We start from the raw sequence: 13,705 nt of genomic DNA on the forward strand, positions 1-13,705 counted from the left end.
CTTTCTTTCTTTCTTTCTTTCTTTCTTTCTTTCTTTCTTTCTTTCTTTCTTTCTTTCTCTCTCTCTCTTTCTCTATCTCTTTCCCTCCCTCCCTCCCTTCCTCCCTCCCTCCCTTCCTTCCTTCCTTCCTTCCTTTCTCTTACTCACTCACTCACTCACTTATACAATGTTTGCCTCTATGTTACCCTGCATACCAGAAGAGGGCAGCAGATCTCATTATAGATGGTGGTGAGTCACCAAGTAGTTTCTGGGAATCGAACTCAGGACCTCTGGAAGAGCAGTCAGTGCTCTTAACCTCTGAGCCAACTCTCCAGTCTCCCAATCTGATTTTTTTAAATTAAAAGAAAGAATTTCTAAGACCATATTCAGAGGCCAACTGTTTAGGGGAGCATATATATTTTTATTGCAATGAAATAAAATATAAACTGTCAACATTTAATACCACAGGAAGATTGTATTACTATTTTAGCAGTGAATATATATATATGTGTGTGTTCACAAGCTTTTGATAAAAAATGTGTTTTGTTGGCCAGAGTAAAAAAAAAAAAATGGAATATACTTCTGTAGATGAGGTGTAACTTGTGCTTGCCTGTGGTTTTGAAGAATATATGAAATGAATTGTAAGGATTGACTTAACAGAGGCCCATCTAAATAAGAAAGCATAGTCTTCTATGTTAGGTACATGTAGGTGGGTGATAGGGGCAATAGTCTAAGTATTAGATTGGAATTAGATTGCCTGGGTATTTTAGATTTTATTTTATGAATAGTTAGGGAAGAACATCAAAACATTATTTTGTAATTTAATTTGGCAGCAGAGCAGAAAGAAACGACTAAAAAGAACAGATGGATTTGAGAGAGCCACTGCTGAATTCAAGCATGAGGTATGAGGTTGTAAACCACAGTAGTGTGGTTGGAGAGTGGAAGAGGGACATTCTGTGTCAGAATCTCAAGCGAACGCTGCCGAGGTGATCGGAGTGAAGCAAATGCAGACATAAAGAGGAAGATTTATTTTTTAGATATCCATATATTCTTTAACTGAAGTGACCAAAGAGGGTTGAAACGTTAGGTTGGAGTTTAGGGCAGTAAGGCCAAATGTTCAAACTGGGAACTCTGGCTTCCAAGTAATAAGCGAACATATGTGACTTCGCTAATGACTCTCCTTCCGTGCTGCTGGAAGCGGAATCCTCCATCCTCCCTTCCTAGGAAGTTGTAGATACTGTTGACCCCACTGTTGTCTTCACAACCTAATTGTACCAGAAGAGCAGACAGAGTTGTCTGTATGAATTTGGTTCCCCTACTTAAAGAACTTGTTAATTTTTGCAGTGAGATGGTAGATCTGGGCTGTATTCCTTTATTTTTGTTGTATTCTTAAATTTTTTTTCTTTTATTTATGCGTATGAGTGTTTTGCCTTCGTGTCTGTCTATTCCTGGTAACCCCTGAGGCTGGAAGAGGATGTCACATTTCTCCGGAGCTGGAGATACCAGATGGTTGTAGGCAACTGGGTGGGTCCCGGGTCGCCTGGCAGAACAGCCAGTGTTCTTAATTGCTGAGTCACCTCTCCAGCTCCTGTTGTACTCCTCTCAAAGATTTCTGTTCATATGAGGCATTTATTAAAAGCCCTGGAGGTGTGTATTTAAGATAAGTTGTTTCTAGGCTCAGTTGTGCATTGTCTGACAGATTAAAAGATCAGTAAACTAGGCATTTTCTGAAAACTAATTGAAATTACACTCTCCGTATGATCAAAGAATTTGTGTGGATATCATATACATACCATTATTTTATAAAATGAATATATGCTAAACCTCAACAATACCAAACCAAAAAATAGTAACACCTCTAGAGGTGTGGTGTGCTTCAGTTTTGCACCTACGTTCTAGAATCAACAAATAGGGGATTCTGTTTATGTCACAGAATGTTTTGTTTTTTTGGAATCATTAGCTTAGAGAACTAATTTAAAAATGATAGAAACACGAATTGTATGAAAGTGGTTAAAAATTAAAGTTAAATTTACATACGATATTTGGAAATTTTTTTTCCGGAAAGTAAATTTTTTTTCAGAAAGCAAAATTTTCATATGAATTCCATTTCTGTTTGTAACCATAGAATTCATTCAGAAGATGGGGTAGACAGTTCTCTTTAATTGGGCCTCCCATGTTCAGCAATTCTGCCACTTAACAAAGCCCTGGTGACTTCTTGCCTATTTGAATGAAAGCATGTGGTAAACACTCTTTTTCTCCTCACAGAGAATTAGCCTTAAGTAGTTGACATCCGTCATTAGTTTAATCAAAGGGCTATGGTTTGAATTGTAGAATCTGACACTTAGAAAAATTAAGAACCTAGATATGGTTGTATACCAGGCAGGAGGGTTGCTGTACATTTTAAGCTAATACGGTCCATGTGGTAAATTTTCAAACTGCTGTGCCTTCACAGTGAGATCTTGTCTCAAAAATACAATAAAAATTAACTTTAAATGGAGTATTATTGAGCTGTAGTGACGTGTCACTTGTTAATTATAAAAAGTTTTTGCTTTTAGAAAATAACTTTTACAGCTGATTACAAATGAGCCAAAAAAGAAGTAATTGGAATTGTTTAGTATAATTCTTTTGCATTTTATTTGGCATACTTTTCCCCACCATAAGGTAATGATGCTTCACAGCGATTTTTTTTTTTAATAGAAAGTAGTTCTTTTGATTGGAGTTGTGAGGAGGCATCTTCAGGGAAGAACTTTCTTTTTTTTTTTGGCTGAATGAGAATACAGTGACATACATATAAGTGATAGATGCCTTTGAAGCTACACCAAATGTTTTTCCTGTCCAGAGTAATATATTTTTATTTCTATACATACATTCTTTTGGTTGCATGGTGGTAGATTGACAAACAGCAGCATTGCAGAGTGTCTGTCGTTCTCCTTGTCTCCATTTCTCTCCAGATGGAAGCCTCTGAATGTGTCTAACTGCCTGTTAAACACTTTAGAGCCACAGGAACTAGTGTGCAGCTATTCTGAAGTTCAGTTGTCTATTAGGGAAATACATATCAGTTACTGCTATTTTACATTTTATCCATTGTGATAAACAGCATGAAATTCAGGGGGAAGAGAAAGTTGGTGGTATTAACAACAAGACAAGTCCATGATAATTTTTAAAATACTGCTAAAGATTATGAACTGCTATTACAGATTTTGTAATACCTTAACTTGTATTGCTTGGGACAGCAAGCCTTATGACAAGGTCAGATAATCTGCTGCTTTTAGTTTATATCTAGCAGCCTTTGGAACAAAATATACACAAATGAACTTGATGTGTTTTTGTTTTGATGTAGATCTTGTTTGCAAGGGAATATTTGAAAGCAAAAGGGATAATTTAGATATTTTGAAACTCAGTTGCCAATGATGCCATAGACAGTTTCCAAAGGTTCAGAGTAAATCTGCAGTGTCTCATCTGTTGTTAATTAATGAAATGAAAATGGAGTCACTAGAATACAACAGTGAATGAAAGGTCGGTGAATGGAAAACACTGTCAATGACGGAGGATGTCAGCAGAGTGGATGCTGTCATAGATAAAGAGCAGGAAACTGAACTATTTGCCTTATGTAGTATTTTCTGGAAGTGCACAATTTGGGACATTTCAAGCCAGACTGAACATTAAGTGAATGTTCTGATTTCATTGAAACCTATTAAATATTTCAAAGTCTGGCTGTTAGTGCTTATAATAGATATTAGTTGAAAATAGCCAAACAAAGTGTTTTATTTAGCAACAAAGTCTCACTGTATAGCTCTGGTTAGCCTAGAACTTGCTACGTAGACCAGGCTGGCCTGAAGCTCCGAGATCCGCTTGCCTCTGCCTCTGCCTCTGCCTCTGCCTCTGGGCTGTGATTAAGGGTGTGTGCCATCTCATTTGGCTCCTTTGGTTTTATAAAGAATTCTACCATGTATTATTGGTTTGGCATTTTTATTTTGAGGTCGAACAGTGGTTTCTGCCATTTATTTTTGTTCCCTGCCATGGAATTCTTTGGAGTCATCCTTTAGAGGTACATTGACGTTAAAGTGGCTTAGGATCCCTATGTTATTGATACAGCTGGGCCTTGAACAGCCAGGCTGACTGGTTTAATGTTATGATTGTTTCCAAATTGTTCCCTCGGAAAGTCATTCTTGGAGGATGCAGAAGGGTGTCCTTCTGAAAGATATTTTCTGGAAGCCAAGACAAAGCTTTATCTTCACCATGAACAAACCATGGTGTATTGCTATTTTTAGCTAGTTAATTTTTGAACTTTATTATGGGTTCCATGTAAGTTGTACATCTGAGCTGTACATGACTATCCTTTAAGCCACACTGCTTACTATTTTCAGAAGTTTAGCGGGGCTTCTTGATAGTTGACACTCCCTCATAGAAGTAGTGGGTAGATAGGGCCATTGGGACCATGATCTGATATTTCCTTATGCCTTGTAACCAGTTGTATGCAATTGTGCCTTAATTGCGTGTAACTTCTGGGTCTCTGGGAAGACTAGAGTATATAGTTAGAGAATGACTAGAGAAGGGGATATGGGGGGGGGGAGTCAGCCATCATACAAACGTCCAGTGTGGCTGCTTTAGGATCTCCCACGCTCCTGTCCATAACCCCTCACCCATTGCTCTGTAAGTAAGCCTAATAGACATTGTTTACATCTCCCCCAGAAAGAGATTTTAGCAACAGTTGTATTTGGTATGTCTCTTATCTCTAGATGTGTGAGACCTCTTGTCTTTCTTGTCTCTCATTGAAGCTTCTGAGACACACAAAAATATACACATTCATGTGCATGCACACACACCTCTCTTTGGAAGGCAAGACTTCCATTAGTTTGGGGAAGGGCTAGACCATGGTTGGACTGGTTCTGAGAACAAGAAAATCAGAGTTGTAAGGCTTGGACACCATAGAAAATATAAGGGTGTCCCTGTCCACAGAGGAAGTTAAAGAATTTAAGAAGTAGATTCATACCTTAGCTCTGCTAACCATTACAGAATACACTTCTGAGACTCTGTGTTCTTGTATGTAACTGGGAATAGTAATGGCATTTACCTCGCACATAGCACATTGTAAAGATTGAGACGATGCCTGTAGGCCACACCTGTAATCTCAGTAGTGCTTGTTATAGTTTTAGTTCAGTATATTTTGTTGTTACTTTTTAGTATGATTATTTAAAATAACTCGAGGGGTTTTTGGATTCTCTTTCTCTGAGAATATTTTGCTGGAACATGGCTTTGTTTGTCTTAACAGACTTCCTGTAAAATAATTCTTAGGTTAAATAGCATAGATGTTAAAATTTTACTTATACAATTAGTTATAAAGCAGTGCCTATTGGTTGGTATGAACTGAGCGAAGGAAAGTGAGAGCCGTCACTATGTTGCTGTGATGCACACTTGTGGGGGCCACACCTTACAGCAACTGTATTCTGTACCCAGCACCATTGAGAAAAATGCAGTTATACACCCAAACAGTGCACATCCATAAGCCCATGCTGCCTGCCTCGAGATCACCTCTGGTTAAACTTGTAGGTAGAGAAAGTCTAATTGATGCCAGTTCAGTAGTTTCAGTCTAGCATTTACTTGTATAGAATGCCACTAACAGCTAACGATTTTAGAGGCATTTCTATGGTTAAATCAGTTTGGAAAAGCTTGTTTGGCTTAAGGAAATTAAAGCACTTTCTTTAGAGATAACATCGTTGGAGTCCTTAATATGTTAATAGAAGCTGAGAGTCTCTCAGCAAGATGAGACATGCAGTGCTTCTCTTACTTTTTGGGGAAATCCCCTCTGTCAGCTTCTTGAAGGACACCAGTGTCTTGGAGCATGCTTGGGAAGTGTAACTTTGGACTCTAAGGCTTAGAGCGACTGCTTTTCACTTTTTCTTCAGAGTCCTAAAGAGGTGCTAGGGTGGAGGATTGCTGTCATGGAATAATAACCACTGGCTACTTGCTTGAGTATTTGCTGTGTGCCACACAAAGCCTGCAGGTGTGTTAGTAACCCTTTCAGCATTATTCTTCTTTTACAGATAAGTAAACTAGAAGTTGGGGCTCAGAAACTCTACCACATCCAGCATGTAGAATGTGCTGGGCCGGGAGCGAACTTCCAGACAGGGACTTATGTCATTGCTTTCCCTCCTGTGTGCTCACTGGGCTTGTGAGTGCATGCGCGCTGCAGGGCAGAGTGATGGTGTTCCCACAGTGAGAAACAAGGAGTTTTACACGGCTGGAAGTCATGTTTGGAAATGATGAAAAATAAAACCCATACAGCTACAGATCTTGAGGGCCTTGTCCATCATACAAAGTAATTTGGGATTTCTACAGTGGATCTGGTTCACTGCTCTATCCACCAGCTTAGTTTAAGACCTTCCAGTTGCTCATGTACAAGAACAGACTTAAAATCACAGGTACTTGACTGGAGGTAGGAATATTGACTTGCATTTTGCTGGTGACGTAATTGTTGCAAGTTCCTGCTGTTGTACCTCACTGCTCCTGGCTTCCAGGCTGAGCATGAGTAGAAACGGGTCTACTTGGGTATACTTGAGTTGAACAATTATTTTCCATAATTCTAATCTTCAAGGCTCCTGAGCTAAGATATTAAGAGGGAAGGGTTGGATAGTAAGGGATTTTATCAGAAACAATTTGGTTCCTATGTTTCCATTTAGGTAGAAAGAAGTATTTATTTAAATTGGAAACTCCTATGAAGACCTTAGTCATGTTTTCCCCTTCACAGCAGTTCACAGTGCTATGTGGATTTCTCTCTATTAAATTTTGGCAAGATTGTGACACTTAATGAAGGCCCTAGGGCAGTTCATTAGAAATATAAGACTGGGCCACAGGACTAGCACTAATGATGTGGTTTACGAGGGAAAGGCCTTTGCTGTCAAGCCTGATTACCTGAGTCCCATCCCTGGAGCTCACATGGTAGAAAGAGAGGACTCCAGCAAGTTGTCATCTGGCCTCCATACCTTCCTTCTCTCCCCATCTCTAGGACATACACCCGCCCCCGCATATGTACACACACTTTAAAAAAAAAAAAAAAAAAGACTGTGGAAAAAAAACAACCCCAAATTCTAGTTCTGAGCCCAGGATTCTTGCCACAAGAATTCATGTACTCTAATAGAATCTGTCAACACTTTTTTGTAGTGCTTAGAAAAATGAACAGGAGTTCCAGAAATCAGGGATAATTATGGAGCCTTGACTAGCTGCTACAGAATTGTAATGACTGGTTATAGGGACATTTTATAAGAATAAGGCTTTTTTTTTTTTTTTTTTTTTTTTGATGTCTTAAGAAAAATGATAGGCAGGGTGGCACCACCTAAATCCCAGCACTCGGTAGGTTGTAGTGGGAGGAGTTCAAGGTCATCCTCAGCCACATAGTGAGTTTGAAGCAAGCTCATTCAAGACCTTGCCTTATCCCACCACCCTTACCAAAAACTAATCTGTGTGGGTGGAAGACTTAAGGTTGAATCTCAGAAGAGTTTACAGCATTATTTTTTTCTAAAAGAGTAACATTCAATTTATCATTTTAAAAAATACCTGTTTGTTTGCTATTGTGAATAATTATTTTTACAGTTTTGCTATTGACTTAAATCCTCTTTACTGTCCCATAAATAACATTTGTATGGAGAGAGAAAGGGGGATCACGTGTCAGTCTAGAGTATGTGAAGATTAAGAGACTGTCTGAGAAAGGCAGGGATTATTTTCAGCGCCCTCAGTACTTGCCCAATCATACTACATACATCCTTATAAGGTAAAGTTGGTGCTGGATTCTACAACAGCTTTAGCATCAGCAGCTGTGGGAAGGGATGCGCCATAGATGGTGTTACCTGCTTGGGTCTGTACCATCTGATTTTTCTTTTAAATGGTTTTAGTCAAGCAGTTCCGGAAGGGTGGTTTACTTTACTTTGTACATGGCATAACCTTACAATGTTTGTTCTTAGGTGGGTTTGCTGAGTTCTCTCGTTGTTTCCCTGGCCTCTGTGAAGGAAAATCCACTCTAGTCCCTACCTGCATATCTCAGCCTTGCTTACCTGTTGCCAACATTGGGCCAACTAGAATTCTTCCCAATCTCTATCTTGGCTGCCAGCGAGATGTCCTCAACAAGGTGAGTGCTTCAAAATGTTATTCCTTTCTGTCTTTCGGCAGCAGCTGGGGAAGCAGCAGCTGTGCCCTGCCTGTCACAGAGTAGACTGTGACCCCAAAAGGAGGGCGCTGTCAGTGTGAGCCCCAGCTATGTGCCGGAGCACCTCTCCAGGATTACTGTGACACTCAAACTGTTGTTGTGTGTTTTTCTCATAGCTTTAAGAAATTGAAATAAGATAGGGTTATTTTGTTTTGTTTTTCATACTGTTAGCTTTGTCTTCTTGGTCTGTTTATTGTTCTATTACTGTAGTTGTGTGTCCTATACTTACAGTACTTTATTTTATATTTTTTTGGTAGCATACGAGAAAGGGATTCAAGTCAGGCCTGGCAGGGGAGAGATGGTCAAAGATGGTTAAGATAGAGCCTCAGTGTGCTCCGTCAGTTTCACTGGGTCGGAAGCTGGCTAGACAGTTTGTGGAAAGAGGAACATGGATTCTTGCTGAAGAGCTGTGGGTATCACCAAACAGGCATGCCCTGTTAGTGAAACACATACTGAATAGGTTTTGCATATGAGAGCACAAACATAACAGTAATAAAACTACTATATGATTCTATAGCTTACATGCTCTTAAAAAGGAATGCTAAAAAAGAAAAGTGCTTTTCCTATTTGGAAAAATTACTTTTCTCTAAAATTTTTTTGTTTTTGTTTTTTTAAATACAAGGTTTCTCTGTGTAGCCTTAACCATCATGGACTCACTTTGTATACCAGCCTGGCCTCAAACTCACAGAGATCCACCTGCCTCTGCCCTCTCTAAAAGTTCTTAATTTACAGTGTCATTAATTGAAAAAGCAATTGGAATTTTCAACTCTTAATCTTAGTTCACTTAATTCAACTGTTTATAAAGAGCAATTTCCCTTAGTATTTTTTCCTTGAAAGATGGGAATAATTGAGCTGATTAGAAAGTGCACAATGGCCTTCTTAGCATATACAAAACAAGGTGCATGAGGCATTTTTACTATTCTTTTCCCACCAAGCCCCCTGTTTCTATAAGGTCTGCTCTGTAGTGTATTATCGATATGTTAGTCTTCTGTGAGAACTGCCTTCTTGAGATCTGATGGCTGCTGTATGATCAGACTCTCTCTGGTAGGGTCACAGTGCCTTTGCACATGTGACTATTATTAATCCTGTGTTAAGGATAAGTAAACTACGTCACGGAAAGCAAGATTAACTTTGTAAAGTCTTATGTATTCCTGTGGCAAAGTAAGAAATGTTTGGCATACTTAGTCCAGGTTTGAAAAAATAAAATTGAAGTCCTAGTTTAGGTTTCTATTTATTCTTGGGGAACCTTAACCAGTCAGCAAAAATAGTTGTTACATATAATTGTATTGGTTTTTATTTTTGACAATGACACATTGATTTTGTTCCATTACCTGTTGTTGTAAATTTTAAAAAAAGGTGTTGGGATATATGTTTATTATTAGCTCTAATATCACGGTGGTATTATCTAACCCACTATCACAACTAATAAGAGACAGATACCTGCTAGATTTTATAATTGCCTTAATTACCTTGGGCTGGGCAGATTTTCACCTATGCTGGCTCAATAATCTCACCATCCATCTCCCAGCCCCAATCCAATGCCATCCACCTTAATCATCCTCATCTGGTCTACATTTTATCTATAATTCCATGAAACTTGCTTGTATTTTTCATCTGGGCCTTTTCATGCCATTATTGGAGTTCTTCCTCTCAGCCCACGTGTTTTGTTTTGTTTTGTTTTTTTCTCCATACTAACCCATCGTGGTGTCCTTCTTCCTCTTCTCTTCCTGTCAGTCTATTTTCCATGATTCTGTTGAACTCAAAGCTCGGGAACCTTAGCCATGTCTACCCCATTCTGCCCTGCCAGGGTATAGGCTGTTTAATTAACCAATCAGGTATATTTTTGGCAGGTTTACAAAACAAGAATTGGTGTAACCTGATCTTGAGGGCCAGCATTAGAACAACCTCCAACAGTTCCCTTTTCAGACTTATGGACTGGGCAAACACTCACAATGCAAGAGCACTCGAACCAGTATTTGGGTTGAGAGTGGGGAAGAGCTTTCTGGCTCCACTCTCTACCTTGACTTTTAAATGTGTAGTAAACAGTATGCTAGAGTCTTTGTCGGTGGAGAATGGGCTTATAGAAGTTCATGGGGCAATAGGTTCAGCCAGAGTCCAATGTGAGAGACTGTCACTAAGCCCCTTAATTTACCACATATGGTGAGGGGAGAGAGAGCATCAAGGAGCATGGAAGGGTGAGTGGCTTTGAGAGAGTGGACAGGAATTTGTCTTTGACTATGAGGTTCAATGTTGACAAGAGCCTTTGAGCTGAAGATTTTAGAGATTTAATCAGCCAATTTTATTTTACTGTGAGAGAAAACTTTTATTTCAAAGTGTTAAATGAACTCACAACATGACTCATTTTCATTTTTACTTGTTTTTGTCGTTTTGTTTGTTTGTTTGTTTTGTTTCTTTGAGACAAGGTTTCTCTGCGTAATAGCCTTGTCTGTCCTGGAACATACTATGTAGACCAGGCTGGCCTCAAACTCAGTGAGATCTGCCTACCTCTGCCTTATAAGTGCTGGGATTAAAGGGATGTTCCACCATGCCTGGCTTTGTTTTTACTTTGTTTTTAAGTTTTGTTTTTCTTAAACAATGTCTATAAGCCCAGGCTTGTCTGAGTTTATTTAACTGAGGGTGACTTTGAACTTGTGACCCTCTTGCCAGGCCCTTTGGAAGGCTGGGGTTACAGTTACATAGCACAGATTTACTCTCTCATAAGCATCATAAACTAAATCATCTCTCTGTTCAACTTACTGATTTAAACATTCTAGAAGCAATATTTTTTCTTGAATATCTCTGAAGGTGAAATTTTAATGATCTTCCATAATGATATGTTCCTTTCTATTAAAATTTAGCAGTTGAAGTCATTTGAAAAAAGATCTACAATGCTATTGTCTTTAGTTAGGGTTACTATTGCTGTGATGAAACCCCATGACCAAAAGCAAGTTGGGGAGGAGAGGATTTATTTGGCTCATACTTCCATTATCACTGTTTATCATTGGAGGAAGTCAGGAAAGGAACTGAAGCAGGGCAGGAACCTGGAGGCAGGAGCTGAGTTAATTTTAGTAACATTTCACTTAACTCAATATATAGATAAAATATTTTAATACGTAGTCAGTATTTTCTATTCTTTTCCTTGTACCAAGTGTTTAAAGTCTTCCATGTATTTAAACTTTATCTCAGTTCAGAGTGGTCACACTTTAGATGGCTCTAGCCACATGAGGCCTCGGGTACGTAGTGGACAGCAAGGTTAAACTGTTAGCATGGACTAATTATTTTTCACATTGTAAAGGCATGCCTTTTGTTTAAAGACCTTGGGAAGTCACTGGCTGCAAAGTACTCTTGTCCTTTCTTTTACACTGTACTTTTTGTTTCTTATAATCTGTTCTCTTGTCTGTTCTTTGCTTGTTGAAATGAGAACAGCTGATTGTCCTGTGTTAAAGTCATTGGCTGATGTCCATTTCATATCTGGAATGAGACAAGTTTGAGAATCTCTAGTTATTTGAATGATGAGACTTTTTTTTCTCATAATTCTGGAGCCTTGTGTTCTAGGTGTTCTACCAGTGAGCTGTATTTCCATCCCTCAAGTTTCTTGATTATTTTTTCTCCCTTATCCCTTAAAAGTTAGAGGAATGTTTAAATTATATACTTAAATATTCCAAACGTACTGATAAGACGACCTGTTATAAGCTTGAAACTCTGCTCTGTGTCTAGAATAAACTGCTTAAGCTGTCACTAAACTGTCTGCCATCAGCACTCTCTATGTGGCTTTACTGTGGCCTTTTAACATGCAAAATTGATTTTCCCGTGCTGTCTTATTATAATCTTCTGGTAGGATTGGTGCTGACTCATCTGTTTTGTGCAGGTGTTGGGTAATAGTCTGTTCACAGCATTGTCAAGCGCTGATTTGGGTTTGTTTGTTGTTGTTTTTCAGAGAAACATATGATGTAAAATGATAAAAAGATCACCACAGTGATCATTAAAAATATTGTATGTAGCATGTGTAGAACGCTGTACACTGCACATACTGGTTGTTTAGACAGGAAAGAAAGGCTTATCAAGAGAGTTCACACGACGATGTGACTCAGCATAATTCCCAGTACTGAAGCATCGCGGCAGCGCTGCATGGCGGTGGAGAGACAGCTCTGGGAGGACACAGCTGTGCCTCCCAGTGCCTCACCTGACCCCTCTTTTGCTTCAACCACACTGCTAAATCTTGGTTTCTTCCTCTGAAAACTGGTAACTCCCGACTCTTGGTGCTCATGTGAGGGAGATCACATCATAACCATCATAACACAGCCCGTGTGAGTGAGTGGTAGCTACAGTGAGAAAGGCCAGCTGGAGGTGGTAGAACTTGAGGTCAGGGTAGATGCAGATTGAGTGGCAAATGCAGAGTCATGAAACTGACTTCGGAAAAAAAAATATTAAAGTAGCATTATCCAGAAGTGCAATGCCCCCATGACTCAATGGGATCTTCTGTTCTCACGCTAGCTGAACATGAAGAAGGTGGGGAAAGGACAGTTTTAGTAAGGTGAGCTTTTAATCAGACTTCTATAGGACTCCATCTTCTTATGAACAGATTATAGAATCTGTACTTAAAAATTAGCTTTAACTGTAGAGAGAGCTTATTTCATATAGGAGACAAATTTTTAAATGAAAAAACAAAAGGGAGTGAAGTGCCAAGTGTGATAGTGCATGGCTGAGGCCAGAGAACGAGAGCCAGGGCCAGTCTGGCTACCAGAGATATGAATAATCAACCAACCAATCAAGACTTTTTCTCAAAATGTTAATGAAAGTGATGACAGAATTAAATGTTCTTTTTTGATGCATAAATATTATTTTTGTTTTGTTTTGAGACAGGGTCTTGCTATGCCATATTGGCTGGCCTGAAACTTACCATGTAGACCAGATTGTTCATGAACTCAGAGATATTCCTACTCCTACTTCTTTTTGCCAAGTGGTATGATCAAAGATGTGCACCACAACACCTGGATATAAGTACTATTTTAGAACATCTTTAATTATATGTTAGAACCAGAACCCATTGTTTAAGTCCATGTTTTTACTTTGCAGGAGAACCCTTTCTTATATCTGCCTTGCTTTATTAAGTTTAATCTTCCCAGTTTAATGCCAATAGAGGAAGAATAGTTTTAATTAATGGGAAATTTACAATAGAGGTTTGTTAAATAATATATATATATGTATATATGGTATATTATATAACTTATAGTCTTCTGTAAGTAAGAGGACATCAGAAGATGGAAAGATCTCCCAGGTTCATGGATCAGTAGGAGTAACATAGTAAAAATGGCTGTCTTTCCAAAAGCAATCTACAGATTCAATGCAATTCCCATCAAAATTCTAACACAATTATTTACAGACCTTGAAAGAGCAATTTTCAACTTCATATGGAAAAATAAAAACCCTAGGAGAGCAAAAACAATTCTGTACAATAAAAGAACTTCTGGCAGTATCACCACCTCTGATTTCAAGTTGTACTGTAAAGCAGTAGTAATAAAAACT

At 38.7% G+C, this 13,705-nt stretch overlaps 1 protein-coding gene across 1 annotated transcript in view; it reads left to right on the top strand.

The window, feature by feature from the left end:
• Dusp16 (dual specificity phosphatase 16) overlaps nt 1–13,705 on the top strand; it is an 80,129-nt gene that overhangs the window by 45,487 nt on the left and 20,937 nt on the right. The window contains exon 4 of the mRNA XM_055610834.1: nt 7,938–8,101. Coding sequence (XP_055466809.1) covers nt 7,938–8,101 — 164 coding nt within the window. The remainder of the gene's footprint in view (nt 1–7,937; nt 8,102–13,705) is intronic.

The sequence above is a fragment of the Psammomys obesus genome, unplaced genomic scaffold, assembly GCF_907164565.1.
Source record: "Psammomys obesus unplaced genomic scaffold, mPsaObe1.curated_primary_1811, whole genome shotgun sequence".
Classification (NCBI taxonomy): Eukaryota; Metazoa; Chordata; class Mammalia; order Rodentia; family Muridae; genus Psammomys; species Psammomys obesus.